We start from the raw sequence: 13,652 nt of genomic DNA on the forward strand, positions 1-13,652 counted from the left end.
ATTCCATCTCATACCTTCTACTGAGTTTCTGTAGTTGTGGCTTTATGACTGTCCCTTTTCTAAGGTCCATCAGGAAATATTCATATTGTACAAATTCATGTCAGTGGAGAGAAAAATGAGATTACTCTACATGCACCTGTCAGTAACTCAGTGATTACAGATGATTTCAAGAGCACTGGTTTTCCACTTAGGCAAAAAGTACTTCATATTTATTGTTGCTATTTGAACTGAGGTCTGGGGAATGCTATCCAAGAACTCTTGTTTCATTAAAACTTCACAGAATACCATTGAATGAATTGACACAAATGCTAGAACCAACTATCACAAAAGGCAGCACACCTGGGTGCACTGAAGAGTACAGTCATGTTTATACTCATGTTCTTGCACTAGTGGAGCTTGGATAGATCTCTAAAACGATCTTCATTTACACATTTTGAAAAGGAAATTGATGCACTTTGCTCTGCCTGTGTTTTTTTCTTTTAAAACGTTTTCCTGGCTGCGTGGCATCGTGTTTCAGTGGAGTTTGGCAATAATTGAATTAAAAAGGAACTTCTAAAAATGGATAGCCATAATGATAAATGGTACTGTGATTGTGTAAGTATAGTCATATCCCATTGTTACAACCTGATAGCTTAAGTGCTTTGGAATCATCAAGTTGCACTGTGAAATTCAGCTAACAAGTGGATCATCACTGTAAGCATCAACTGTAGGCTGCCCAGAGGGGTTGTGGATGCCCCATCCTTGGAGGGGTCCAAGAGCCAAGTTGGATGGGGCCCTGGGCAGCCTGGTCTGGTATTTGATGTGGAGGTTGGTGGTCCTGCATGTGGCAGAGGGGCTTCGTGGTCCTTGAGGTCCCTTCCAACCCAGCCATTCTGTGATGCTATGACTGTGCCATGATGTATCTCACACTAGAGGAGACGGTGAGTCTTCAGGTTGTTGTAGGGATTATACTCATTCTGTGTCTTCCTAATTGAGATCACAGCATGGCAAAGAAGTTCTTACCTTCGTTCTTTATGATAGGTTCTGTACACTGAAGTGGGGCTTCAGTCGGTGAAAATAGGGCATGGTATGGAATGCTGTTCCTGTTTACAGGGCACGTGAGTAAACAGCCCCAGTATTTAATTTTAATGAACTACTGAAGCTGAGGCTTCCTAATGCACCACAATATGTAGAAATCCTGTACAAAATAGGGGGGAGTATGAATTAAACCCCACAGTGCAACATCTGCTGCTTCTTTCTTCACGTTTCTGTGAGCGTGCCCTTGAGTTAAGCAGGTGTTTCTTGGCCAGATGAGTTACCAGCTTTGCTGTGTGGAACAATTATTTTTGGGCAGCACATCAGAGATTTTTAAAAATCTTATCAAAAAAACCCCAAAAAACCAAAAAACCAAACTCTCGGCTTCAGTGGGGACAATTCATAGAACTCTAGTGAAAATATCAAATGGAAGGGGAAACCCAGGAGCTTTTTCCTGCTGTTGAATGAGCTTCAGCTACAGGTGTTTCCTTTGTAACAGTGTCTGCGTTAAAGAAACTGCTCAAGTTGTCCTTAAGCACAGACGTGCCCTTTTCTTTTCCCCTGGCGGTTGCTGCAGTGTTGCCTTGTACTCCCAGAGCCTCTGTGATGCTTTTTGGGTGGGACAAGAAGTAGTGGGATCAATGTGTGTGTTGGGAAGGCAGGTTGAGCGTGGGCCTGGCTGTGGTCCGAGGGAGCTGGGAGCCAAAGATGAGCAGGTAGTGCTTGGGGTGGGCAGAAAATCTACAAAAATAAAGAAAAGTCAACAAAAAATAGGAGAAACAAGTACTGAAAATGTTAGAAACGCTGATGGGGAATGTGGGAATTCATAATAATGGTGAAGTGTTGTGTGTTTGAGACTCTTAGTGTGCTTATCCAACACCAAAGAAAAACGAAAAGTGTGATTCCACGCTTCATTTGCCTCAGTTGGGGTCGTTCAGTTTGATCTGTTGTGAATATGTCTGTGGTGCACTTAATTCCAGTGTCCCCCTGTTTGTGTCTGTAGGTAGGGTTGTCCCAGCACGTCACACACCAAGCAGTTCTCTTGAGTCCACTTGATGGGAGGCAGCAACGAATGCTCTGGATGGCTGAACTGTGGAAAGTCCCTGGTTATGAAGCTGCAGGGAAGCTGCTGTGTGAAGTTTCCCCCTTTTTAAACATGGGGATAAATATTTATTTAGGCTCATTATGAAATTTACTGCTAGTTTTTTTTGGATGGTTAAAGAGGTGGTGTATAATCACTCGTCCTCGTGACTTGCATGTGCAGGGAGTGCTCTTTCAATTTAGTTTTATTATCTCAGTGGAGTTAATTAACTTTGTAGCTCGTAGGAGCATAGTTTTTCTTAGAGTACCAAACAAGCAGCACCAACCAGTGAGAAACACATATTCCCTGTAGAATGTGATAATGCCTTGCAGTGTTCTGCAAGTGAAGAGGTTGTCTGTTTTGCTGATAACACCAGTGTGCACAGCTGCATTTGTAATACCAACCAGCAGCAGAAGTTTCACAGCAGCGTTTTGAAGGCTGTTTATTGCTCTTCTAGAACTTCACTTTCTTTCCTCTCCTCTTTTACATTTGCAGCTCGCCCTTTGAAGGAAAGAAGTGTTTGTTTCTGTTTCGTGTTGGCAGCCCATCAAAGCGAGTCCTTTAGAGTTGCCATTAGGGCTCTGCATCGGGCTGATAACCTTCTGAAGAAAACAGACTCTCCCTAACAAGGTCTATGATCCTGTCGTAAACAGACCCTAAAGTTCTCTTAGGAAGATGTCTTTTGTTTAGGATGAGCTTAAAGGAACAGAAAAAGTTGCTTAATCCCCAGCATAGTTGCTTGCTTCCAAACCAGGCTCATCACTGCTTCACCAAGGGATGTGTGAGTGCCTCTTCCCCACAGCTGTGACGGAAAGGCATCCCCACCAAGTCTGACCAGAGGAGCTAGATGCCTGCAGGTTGATTTATTTTTGTGAGTCACGTATGATGTGCCACGATTAAGAACTGGGGCAGTGAGAAATAAACAATGATGAAGGATCTGGGCAAGCTTGGTTGTTCCCTTTGGCTAGATCTGGCTTACCAGCAGCACGTTTCTCAGCCCAGAGACTGAGAGGTTTGGGCAAAGGACTGTTGAGGGAATCTAGAGATATTTAATTGATATGTCTTGGTGGCACATTTCTCTTTTTTTTTCTTCCTGCAGGAGTGGTCTCCCTGTTGTTGCACACCTCAGTGTGCCTGCCATGCTAATGATTTAGTGGAGTTGTACACTCTTGTTCATTTATCTGTCTCTGTCGTACATCAGAAGACGTTCAGTGGGCCAGCAAACTCGACAGTTTGTGTATCAGGCAGTGCTGACAGGTCAGATTTAGCTTATGATTGCTTTGGGAGATGACCACGGTATCACTGAGGATCGTATCGGGTTTTGATAGTGATTTTGCAGGGGGGCTGAGTTTCAAACCAGTTTCATCATCTATGGTAAGTCTTTATTGTGATGGTCTCCTTTGTACCATAAGTAAACACAGCAATTACTTTGAAGAACGGTTTCATGAGGCACTTTGAGGACTTGCCAAGGCCTTGTGTTCAACCCTGTTGTTCAAAGGGTTGATTTCAGATAGACTGATGTGGTATTTTTTGCTTGGAGGGATCTTATTTTTAATGACACTTTCAGTATAAGTGTTTTTTGTTCTTATTATTCATATCTCCAAATTGTAACATCAAAAGAGTCCCAGACACCTGGTTAAGCTGAAAATGAAGCCTCACAACACTTTCACCTTCCCTCTCATGCTGTGCTCTTACTTTTATTTCTTAGCTTGTGAAGAATCACAGCCCCGGGAGGACTTTGGGTATTCCTTGCTCCACCCTGCTTATCTCAGTGATGTTTGGAATTTACAGCATGTTTTCCTGCAACTTTTTAAATTACAAGGTGCTCTGTTATTTCCTCTTAAACATCTTTAATGTTGCCAAGTCTTGAGAGATACTGCTAGAATTATTGAAAATGAGTGTTTTCTTTGAATAATAATGTATATTTTTATATGTTTCCTTGTAAGTAGAATATTCAGGTTACCTGGGCTTTGGGTTTTAAGATCTGTTGCATTATTTTCTTCCATGTCTACAAAAGCCCTCGGTAGATGAGGGCGTATCTTTATGGAATAAGTTATGAAGGATTTATGGTTTCTCTGGCACAGGGAGAATATGAAATTCATTTACCTTGGAAAATGAATTACTGGCAGATGAGTCTTTTCAGGATCTATATTCTCTCCATTTCACAGAATCACAGAATGGCCAGGGTTGGAAAGGACCTCAAGGATCATGAAGCTCCAACCCCCTGCCACACGCAGGGCCACCAACCTCCACATTTCATAGCAGCCCAGGCTGCCCAGGGCCCCATCTGACCTTGAACACCTCCAGGGATGGACGGGGCATCCACAGCCTCTGTGGGCAGCTGTTCCAGCACCTCACCACTCCCTCAACTTCAAACCCTTTCCCCTTGTCCAGCTGTTTTCCACCCCTTGCAAAGAGTTGAAAGGCTTCCTTCTTCTGCTGACACATGACTTTGTGGCTCACACTTGGACAGGACAGTAGCTTCAGTAGCTTTTGGAGTGTCACTCGGGCTCTGAATTTGTTGCTATAACAACATTGTTTGCAGTCAAGGCTTTTCTTGAATGAGATTTATGCTTGGTCGTGGTGATGACTGCTGTAGAAGTGCTTCTGCATGTTTTGTTAGGGAACTCGGGGGAAAAAAGAAAGAAAACTCACCACATGTTATGCAAATGTCCATTTTGCTGGAATTGAAAGAGTAATGACCATCTTCTTGTATACTTCATGGTATGTTTATATGATGCTGGGGACTTTAGTGCATACGTAAACAGAGATCTGCAACGTAATACAAATTGTGTTCCTTCGACAAGTTACAGTGGTGTGAGCGGTGTAATCTTTTTGTGTAGCACTGGAGGGTGTCGTGGCTGCCTGCATCGTTGAGTTCAGCGGTGAGACCATGGACAGATGGGCCAGCATGGCAGCATGGAGAGCCAGAGGGAGGACTGTGAGCTGGCAGTGCAGGGTGCCTTGTCCCATCTTCATTCTCCTTCCTCCAAATGAGGTCTCCATGAGGTCTCCTCTGAACAAAACAGCTGTTTCAGCGTAGACCTTTGCTAACTGCTGCTGGAAGGGGAGGTGGAACTCCAAACTCAGGTGCTTCAAGGTTATATCCAAAGGTCCTCCCACCATTTTGTCATTCGTATGGCCGTTGAGTTCCTCTTATTTGTTTGCTTTCTAACTATTTGTCTTTCCGTATGAAACAGCAGTGTAAAGAATTCAACGTGTAAACATGGGAGGAGAATGATAGCCCTTAGAGAACCTTGTAAATATCTTATTGAAAGCATTATTTGTTTCCTTGGCTGCTTTTTGGCGAGTGATACCATTCCTTGGAGGATGGTGTAACAGTCCTTAGGAAGTGGTAATGCTGGGTAGAATTTGTTGGGGATGTTTTCAGTAAGTTTTTAACGTTGCTACTAGGGATTCCGTTGAAAATTTTGGCTCATTCTTACATTCACTGATTGAAAGATGAGATTTTGTCAAAAGCTTCCCAATTAAAACTTCTCTTGCATAAATCCCAAACCAGCTGTTCCTGGGAAACTACTTGTCCTGCTCAGACACGTAGCCAGACTTTATAAAGCAGATGTGAGTGATTCTGAAGTCACTCTTGGTTCCATTTAGTATACCAGAACATCTCTGTACGCATGATAATTCCTTGCAATTTCTCATTATTAACTTTGGAGCTATAATATTGTTAAACATTTTCCTTTTAAGTAGTGAAAAAAGCTCAGTTGAAATCACATGCTATTTTAAGAAATAAATCCATAACGTTACCCCTTTACCATACAAAACCAGACTGTTTTTATTAACAGTCCCAACGTTGATTTTAGAGCATCAGCAAGACGAAGCACGAGTCTTTGGGGCAGCTGTAGGATGTGAGCCTCCTCTGCGAGACCCTTTAGTTGACACTGAATCCTGTTTGTTCGCCGGGGGAGCAGGGGAGCGTTGGTTCACACAGAGTGCTGTGGTTGGCATGCTTCCTGCCCGAGCTGCAAGCTGACAGCAGCCACAGGCAACTACTTTGCACCGGCTTGGAAAGCCAAAACAGCTTGTTTGAAAGCAGAGCAAAAAGCAGCAGGGCTGAGGAGTTACAGCTGCCACTTCCACATCTGGGGAGCGGGTTTGGGTTTCATAATGCCCTTGCCAAACTGGTAGGAGCTGGGCGTGCCTAAATCTGGCTTTGTCCTTCAAGAAGCCAAGCTTTGCTTTTACGAGTGACGTGTTTGATTTGTCAGAATCTTCAATCTCTCAGTTTTTGTTGTGTTGTTGTTTTAGGAGGGCCAAACATATGGGCCATCACCGCAGAAGAGCGGGCCAAGCACGACAAGCAGTTTGATAGCCTTAAGCCCACGGGAGGCTACATTACAGGTTAGTCTGGGATTCTGCATTACACATTAACTTCTGGGTACACATAAGTAATGTTGTGAAACAGTTTGAAAACTACATCCTATTTCAGGCCTTTGTGGTGTGACTAATAAGCATAGTTTGGGCAAACAGCCACAGGTTATTACTGAACTTGTACGAGCTTTGGACCGAAGTCTGGCACAGAAGCACACAGTTGTTAACCCCATCACTTCTGCAGCCAGCAGTCACGTGCTGTCACTCTGCCTGCTTTCAAAAAACAGAGTCAGAGGCTGAATCTGCACTGAGATGGGAAGCTGCCAACAAAACACTTCTTCTAGCTATTGTGGCAAGCGATGCCAGGGACACAAGAAGTGCTCTCTTCTGTCTGAAAAGAGCTGGAGAACACTGCGATGTGAGATATCTTTGTTCTGGAGTAGGAGGCAGGGAGAGAGATGCTGACAACTCATCCTTGTTAATGACTGCTTATAGTTTATTAACCCTCACTCCTGCCTGCCTAACTATCTGCTGAGTCTGTACCCTATCTGCTAACTCTGGTGCCCCTATTTTTCCTCTTTTTGGTCTGAAAGGGACAGAGAAAAGAGTAGGAAGTTGTCTGTGGGGAGTATGCTCTTCTGTTAGCTAAGAGATAACTATCTCCTGCGTTGACCAAACAAATGCTGATGTCTCAGTGCTGTTTTAGCACCAGCTGGAAAGTGTGCCTTCCCAGGAACTACCTTGAGGCCATGTCGTGGCCACCACATGCATGTCTGCAGGCTTCATTATTTATTTGTAGAGTGCTTGAAATTAAAGACTGTGAATAAAAGGGGAAGAAGGTGCTGAAAAAATAACCTGAAGCCTTAGATTTAAGCTTTTATAATTTGCTGCTAGATAAGCATAAACACCACTGCCTGTGCTTTATTATATCTTTGTTTAGCAGCACAGTCAGTGTCAGTTGATGTGCAATTTGGTATGAATGTGCTCAGTGGTTCCTGTTCCCTTCCTGAGATATTGAATTATTGGATGCTTCTGTGATGGAACAAAATATTGCTTAGAACATAAGATTTTGCTTTTTATTTTTTTTTCTGTTTTCCTTTTCCTAGAGAGACAGTAGTGGCTCAGGTTAGGTTGGATGAAGGAGAAGGAAAGAAATGGAGTGCTCATCCTTTCCTCTAAATGTAATTAGGTCAGGATGAAATTTTTGCTCATTTGTCACACTTCATACGTATGACATCTCTTGACATGGTGCAGTTGTTAAACTGTTGGCAGTTGTTTGGTTCTTTTTTCCTCCCACATTTTAAAGCTTCTTACTGCTGTCTGAAGCTGTGCTTTTGAGAGCGGATTCAAGATTACAGGAAGACATCTGATAACAGCTGTCACGAAGGAAGGAGCTAAGTGACACACAACCAAAAAGATTAGAAAGTGTGGTGATTCCTTCTGAGGATCTGCTCCCACGAGAGAGTGCTGAGGTTGTCTGAGGTTTGATGCTTGTCAATATCCATGTCCATAGAGTCAAAGCCTCTTTCTTTCGTGTTTCTCATAGGTGATCAAGCACGTACCTTTTTTTTGCAATCAGGTCTACCATCTTCAGTCCTCGCTGACATATGGTAAGGTGTTCTTGCTTTAATTTTATGTTTCTGTTTTTTAAAATGGGAAGTGCGTGGCATCCAACTGCTGTAACAGACAGCAATCTGAAGCTCCATCGTAGGTCAGTTATAATAGACTGTAAGGTACCAACCCAGAGCTGTAACATAGGAACAGGACAAAGTTCTGTTCTTTGCAACACGCATGTGGTGGTTGCAACACTTAGAAGATAATTTTTCTTCTTAGAAACTCTTCAGTCTTCACCCACGGTGCTGCAGTGGGTGTTGTTATCAGGATGGACACATGCTGAAAGTCAGAGCGGACCGTAATCATTAAGAGGGACTCACTGGTGGACAGTGTGAAAGAAAGCATTTTGATATAATGCTAAGTTAGTTTCTTCTTCAGACACTCTGCAGCACAGGTCAGCACTGATTTGTTCTGAGTAGTGAGAGAACACAGCTGGAAATGAGAACGTGTAGCTCGTTATTAACCTTGCCATTTTTTATCCACGCTGCTGTGCCTGTTCATGGACATCTAATTTATTAATGAGATTTCAGAATTTGTGAAGTAATACAGTTTTTGAAGTGGCTTCTAATGCCTGTAGCAGGTTTCTGTATTGTAATGGTTTTTCTGCAGTAATTCCCTGTGCTGCAACATGCTCATTTAAAATAATTGCTCTTGCTCTCAGCATGGAAAAAACATTGCTGTAGCAACAAGTAAGCAGGAGATGACTGTTTTCCCAAATATCTTCCTACTCTAAGTATTTAATACATAGTAACTTGAAAATTGAAGTAAGCAGAAGTCTACCAAGTGAATTAAATTGGATGTAGTTAGATGTTATACTTTGAAATGATGCAAACTTAGAAGAATTTAGATGTTGTCACAAGGAGAAGGTGTATAGATGGTTGCAGTGTGTTGTTTTCTTGTATAAAAACAGAGGTAAAATTGATAATAAAGCTTCTCATTTGGTGAAAAGCTTTGTTACATTTCTGCTGTGTGGACTCTTTCTTTCTTTTCTTGTTCCTTTAAGGGCACTGTCAGACTTGAACAAAGATGGAAAAATGGATCAACAGGAGTTCTCTATAGCCATGAAACTCATCAAGCTGAAATTACAAGGACAGCACTTGCCTATGGTTCTCCCTCCTGTCATGAAACAAACTCCAGTACTTTCACCTCTAATGTCAGCTCGCTTTGGTACTTATTAATATACAGTTAATTGGTGTTCAGAGAGAAAACACACAGTTGATCTGCATTCAAACACAAGTATCATTAATCTGACCACAGCACTGAGGGAATCAGTTAAAAACAAGAAACCACCATGGCTATGCTGATGCAAGAAATCCACAAAGCCTCTTACTTGAGGCAGAGCAAATGGCCTTTTTGATGACTTCATTCTCTGAAGACATTTAATAATAAAGAAGCAGCATCTATTGAATTTTGAGGTTCAGGAGGGCCCTTCACATCTGCCCTTTGGCTTGCAGGCTGTCATACTGAAGGCCTTTTTCTGTCTCCCTCTATTCACTCATGAGATTACCCTCCTAACTTTCTTTTTCTTCTTTTAAGTTAAACTTAGCAAGGGTCACAGTTTTGACATCAGTTACTTAAAATACTTTTTTAGAATTAATCAGATTGTTCACTTGATCATTGATGGAATATAATTATTTTTAACCTTTCTGCCATGTTTTGGACTTGAGTTTGTGTCAGTGCACGTCTGATTGTAATTTTGTAGAAGAAAATACATACCTGGTTTCAGCTAGGCTACAAAATTCTGCATGTACTCCTTTCAGTGTTTATACAGTGGAGTTCAATGTGTGTATGTAATAATTGCACATGTGATTTTCAAATGTCTGCCCCACTCTGAATCTTGTGTTTGCATACCAGTGCATGCATTTATATATAGCTGTGGTTGGCAAATGAATACTTGCTATTAACCTTTCATCACCTCATCTGCATCCTGTTTTCCTCCACAAGATTTAGTCAGTAATTCAAGTGTCTTAATCAGAAAACTGCCTTAAAGCAATCCTGTGTTGGGCATGTGCCCCTAAATATGGACATTTCAGCTTTTTTTTCAGTACATTTTTTTGGGGACCAAGATTAGGAAGAGGCTTAGTTCAGAAATACCACCAGCTGCTCTTTGTAGAGAATTGTCACAAGTTTCCTGTTCTGTTAGAATTCTGTCTCAGGGGGCAGACACAGAAAGGCTTCTTGAAAAATGAGTTATGTGGATAATTATAGAAAATTACATCTTAATCCTTTTGTGAAATATTTGCCAGGTCAGCCTGGAGAATGAATTCCTTGTAAGGAGCGGGGTTGGGTTTTTATTTTGTAAATTCATCTTCAGTATATTTCCTTCTGTTAGCAGTGCTGTGTGAATGTTGGGGGAAGAGTAAATAGTCCACACAAGCATCTATTTAATTGCATCTCTGGATGCAGGCTGCTTTGTGTGCTTTTACTTAGCATGGTGGATTCCATTTCTTGCTGGAGTGTGTGCCATACAAGATCATGAATTGTTTGTTTTTGCTCTAGGAATGGGTAGTATGCCAAATTTGTCCATGCCAACATCCATGTCTACGATCACACCGTTAGCTCCAATGTCTCTGACCTCAATGACATCCGTTCCTCCTTTGGTTATTTCTGCTCCCCTGGTGCCTTCTGTCAGTACCTCATCACTGCCAAACGGAACATCCAGCCTTCTGCAGCCTTTGGCCATACCTTTCTCTTCAAGTAAGTGGAGTGCAGTCCACTGCTTGGTTTGATGGGGGAATCTCATTTTTTCCCTGGCTCATTTCAGAGAGAAACGCACTAATATGCAAGTTAATAAATAAATTAATAAACGTTTATAGAATCATAATCATAGAATCACAGAATGGCCTGAGTTGAAAAGGACCACAATGCTCATCCAGTTCCAACCCCCTGCTGTGTGCAGGTCACCAACCAGCAGCCCAGGCTGCCCAGAGCCACATCCAGCCTGGCCTTGAATGCCTGCAGGGATGGGGCATCCACAGCCTCCTTGGGCAACCTGTTCCAGTGCCTCACCACCCTCTGGGGGAAAAACTTCCTCCTAACATCCAACCTAAACCTCCCCTGTCTCAGTTTAAAACCATTCCCCCTTGTCCTATCACCATCCACCCTCACAAACAGCCGTTCCCTCCTGTTTCTATGCTCCCTTCAAGTACCGGAAGGCCACCATGAGGTCTCCCTGGATCCTTCTCTTCTCCAAGCTAAACAAGCCCAGTTCCCTCAGCTTTTCCTCACAGGAGAGGTGCTCCAGCCCTCTGCTCATCTCAGTGCCCTCCTCTGGTCCCGCTCCAAGAGCTCCATGTCCTTCATGTCCTGGGGCCCCAGGCCTGGTTGTAGTACTGCAGATGGGGCCTCACAAGGGCTGAGCAGGGGGGGACGATCACCTCCCTCTCCCTGCTGGCCACCCAGTACACACACATTCTTTCCAAATGTTGCATTTGTCTTTCATAACTAAACAAGCTTTAAAACAAGGCACTGATGAGCTTTTCTTATTTCTCTCAAACACTTGGGTGTTTCTTACAAATCATTACTGTATACCAGTTTTCTTCACAGCTTTTGGTTTTGTCTGTTTCAGTGCAGCCTCATACCGGTTCCTTAGGTCCCATGGCAGGAGGGTTTGGTGGATCTAACATGCAGAAGGCACAGTCACTAATCGATTTAGGATCTAGCAGGTATGAAAGTTTAGTTTACAATGGCTGTATCTTATACTCGAATAGTACACCTCCTAAAAAGCACAAAGCACTTATGTTTTTTAGGTATTATTCATTGATAATGGCCTGCCAAATCTGAAAGTAGATTGTTTTGATCTAGGCAAATTAATATTTTCAATAACTCTATCAAAACTTTCTGAAGTAGAAGACAAAGTTCAGACAAGTAAAAGCAGTGCCAAAAGGAAGGTAATGCACAGCATTAGCAAATAAAAGTAAGACAAGTGGTTGTAAAAGCAGTGCTTATGGATTGATGTGGTCATTCATTATAGATAGCACCAACAGGCACATAAGAACAGTGTTATAAATATTTATCTGTGAATTTGTTTCGTGAATTATAGATGATCATCAATCTTTGTCATCACTGCTCTGTTTGCTGATTTTAGAGCTTTGTCACAGGCAGAAGAAAGGGTTTGGCTTTATCTGTACAGTTGGGCTTCGAAGGGGCAACTCCCAAAAGAGTGCAGAGGGTTCTCAGCTCCAGAAGGTGGTGCAGAAATGCTTGGACTTTTTTGCTGCTGGCACAAGATGTAGGATGAATGCATGTCCAACTTTGGGCTTCGCATCTGGGCAACAAATAATGCTGCGTTATTTCTTCTGTACCAATGCCTGTTTGTTAAGCTGAGTAACTAACTTAGAGATCTTCTTTCTTTTTTTCTTATTTGAAACTGTGTTGCAGTTCAAATTCTTCCTCTAGTGCTTCACTAGCTGGGAATTCACCAAAGATTGCACCTTCAGACTGGGCAGTTCCTCAGGCTTCCAGATTAAAATACAGACAGAAATTTAACAGTCTTGATAAAAGTATGAGTGGATATTTATCAGGTGAGTATGGCACGTGGTACACATGGGGAAAAAGCAGTGGAGCAGTGCTTTCTGTGAAAATGAGGCACATCTACACAATTGCTTTTGTGCCACGTCTCCATTTCTGCATGTATCCATCAGTAACTGCTTAGATATTTGGGCTTTGTCTTCTTTTCAAAGAACGCAGCAGAGGAAAGATGTGGCAGCCGTGCAGGCATGGATTGTAACTTCTGGAATGGGATTTAAGGGTGTAATTCCTCGTTGACTTCCAGTGACATCTGTGTTGTGCCACAGCACTGTGGTGACTTGGAAAGACTTTGCACAAAGTTAGCACAAGAGCAGAATTAGAAATGAATGAAAGTGCTTGTAAAACTGGATTATTAATGGTGATCTGGTGAGTGGAGATAGATTTGGAGTCAGAACGTATGCCTGTAGCTGAGCAGATTTCTCATTTTGACTGACTGCTTGCCAACCCTCTGCCTCAGTTTTTTAGTACACAAAAAAGGACAATTGTCTCTTCCCTGAAAGGGACTCTATGCATTTTTATCTTGTTTGGTTGATTTTGGGGCTGAAGGTTTTGTTGACTTGCCTGAGAAAGGCGTATGGCTCTCTGCTGACCAAGGAAAACTGGCAGTTTTCTACCTTACCAGCTCAAACTTCCAGCAGGCAGTCAGCTGTGCTCTTGTAACAGCTGTGGGGATTACCATAAATACCCCTTTTTTATGTCAGTTTTTCAGTTTTGACCTTTGAATGAGAAGAGAATTACACCAGAATACTTACATCTTCATTGTGTTCAGATTGTAATGCCTTTTGTTAAGCCTGGAAGTAATGCCAACTGTCAGCGATTAATGAAAATGGATCAGATTAACATTAAAAATAAACATGCCCCAGTTCATGACCCATTTTTTCTACATGTGAATCTTTGTTCCAAGTATTTATTAATCTCTTTTGTGTTTTTACATGAAGGATTTCAAGCAAGGAATGCCCTTCTGCAATCAAACCTCTCGCAGACTCAGCTGGCTACTATTTGGTAAGTTGAGTTGCTGAATGTGCATTCAATACATTTATGGTGTTAAAAGAGAGGAAGTTTTTATTTAATAAGAAATGAT

General features: G+C 42.3%; 1 protein-coding gene across 8 annotated transcripts in view; it reads left to right on the forward strand.

The window, feature by feature from the left end:
• The window catches only part of ITSN2 (intersectin 2), an 87,316-nt gene that overhangs the window by 17,857 nt on the left and 55,807 nt on the right, over window positions 1-13,652 (forward strand). For all 8 annotated transcript variants that reach the window (XM_052687906.1, XM_052687925.1, XM_052687933.1 and 5 more), the window contains exons 3-9: window positions 6,365-6,457; window positions 7,974-8,037; window positions 9,045-9,208; window positions 10,541-10,738; window positions 11,610-11,706; window positions 12,422-12,564; window positions 13,510-13,573. In XM_052687906.1, coding sequence (XP_052543866.1) covers window positions 6,365-6,457; window positions 7,974-8,037; window positions 9,045-9,208; window positions 10,541-10,738; window positions 11,610-11,706; window positions 12,422-12,564; window positions 13,510-13,573 — 823 coding nt within the window. The remainder of the gene's footprint in view (window positions 1-6,364; window positions 6,458-7,973; window positions 8,038-9,044; window positions 9,209-10,540; window positions 10,739-11,609; window positions 11,707-12,421; window positions 12,565-13,509; window positions 13,574-13,652) is intronic.

Source organism: Tympanuchus pallidicinctus, unplaced genomic scaffold, assembly GCF_026119805.1.
Source record: "Tympanuchus pallidicinctus isolate F22 unplaced genomic scaffold, pur_lepc_1.0 scaffold1, whole genome shotgun sequence".
NCBI classification, from domain to species: Eukaryota; Metazoa; Chordata; class Aves; order Galliformes; family Phasianidae; genus Tympanuchus; species Tympanuchus pallidicinctus.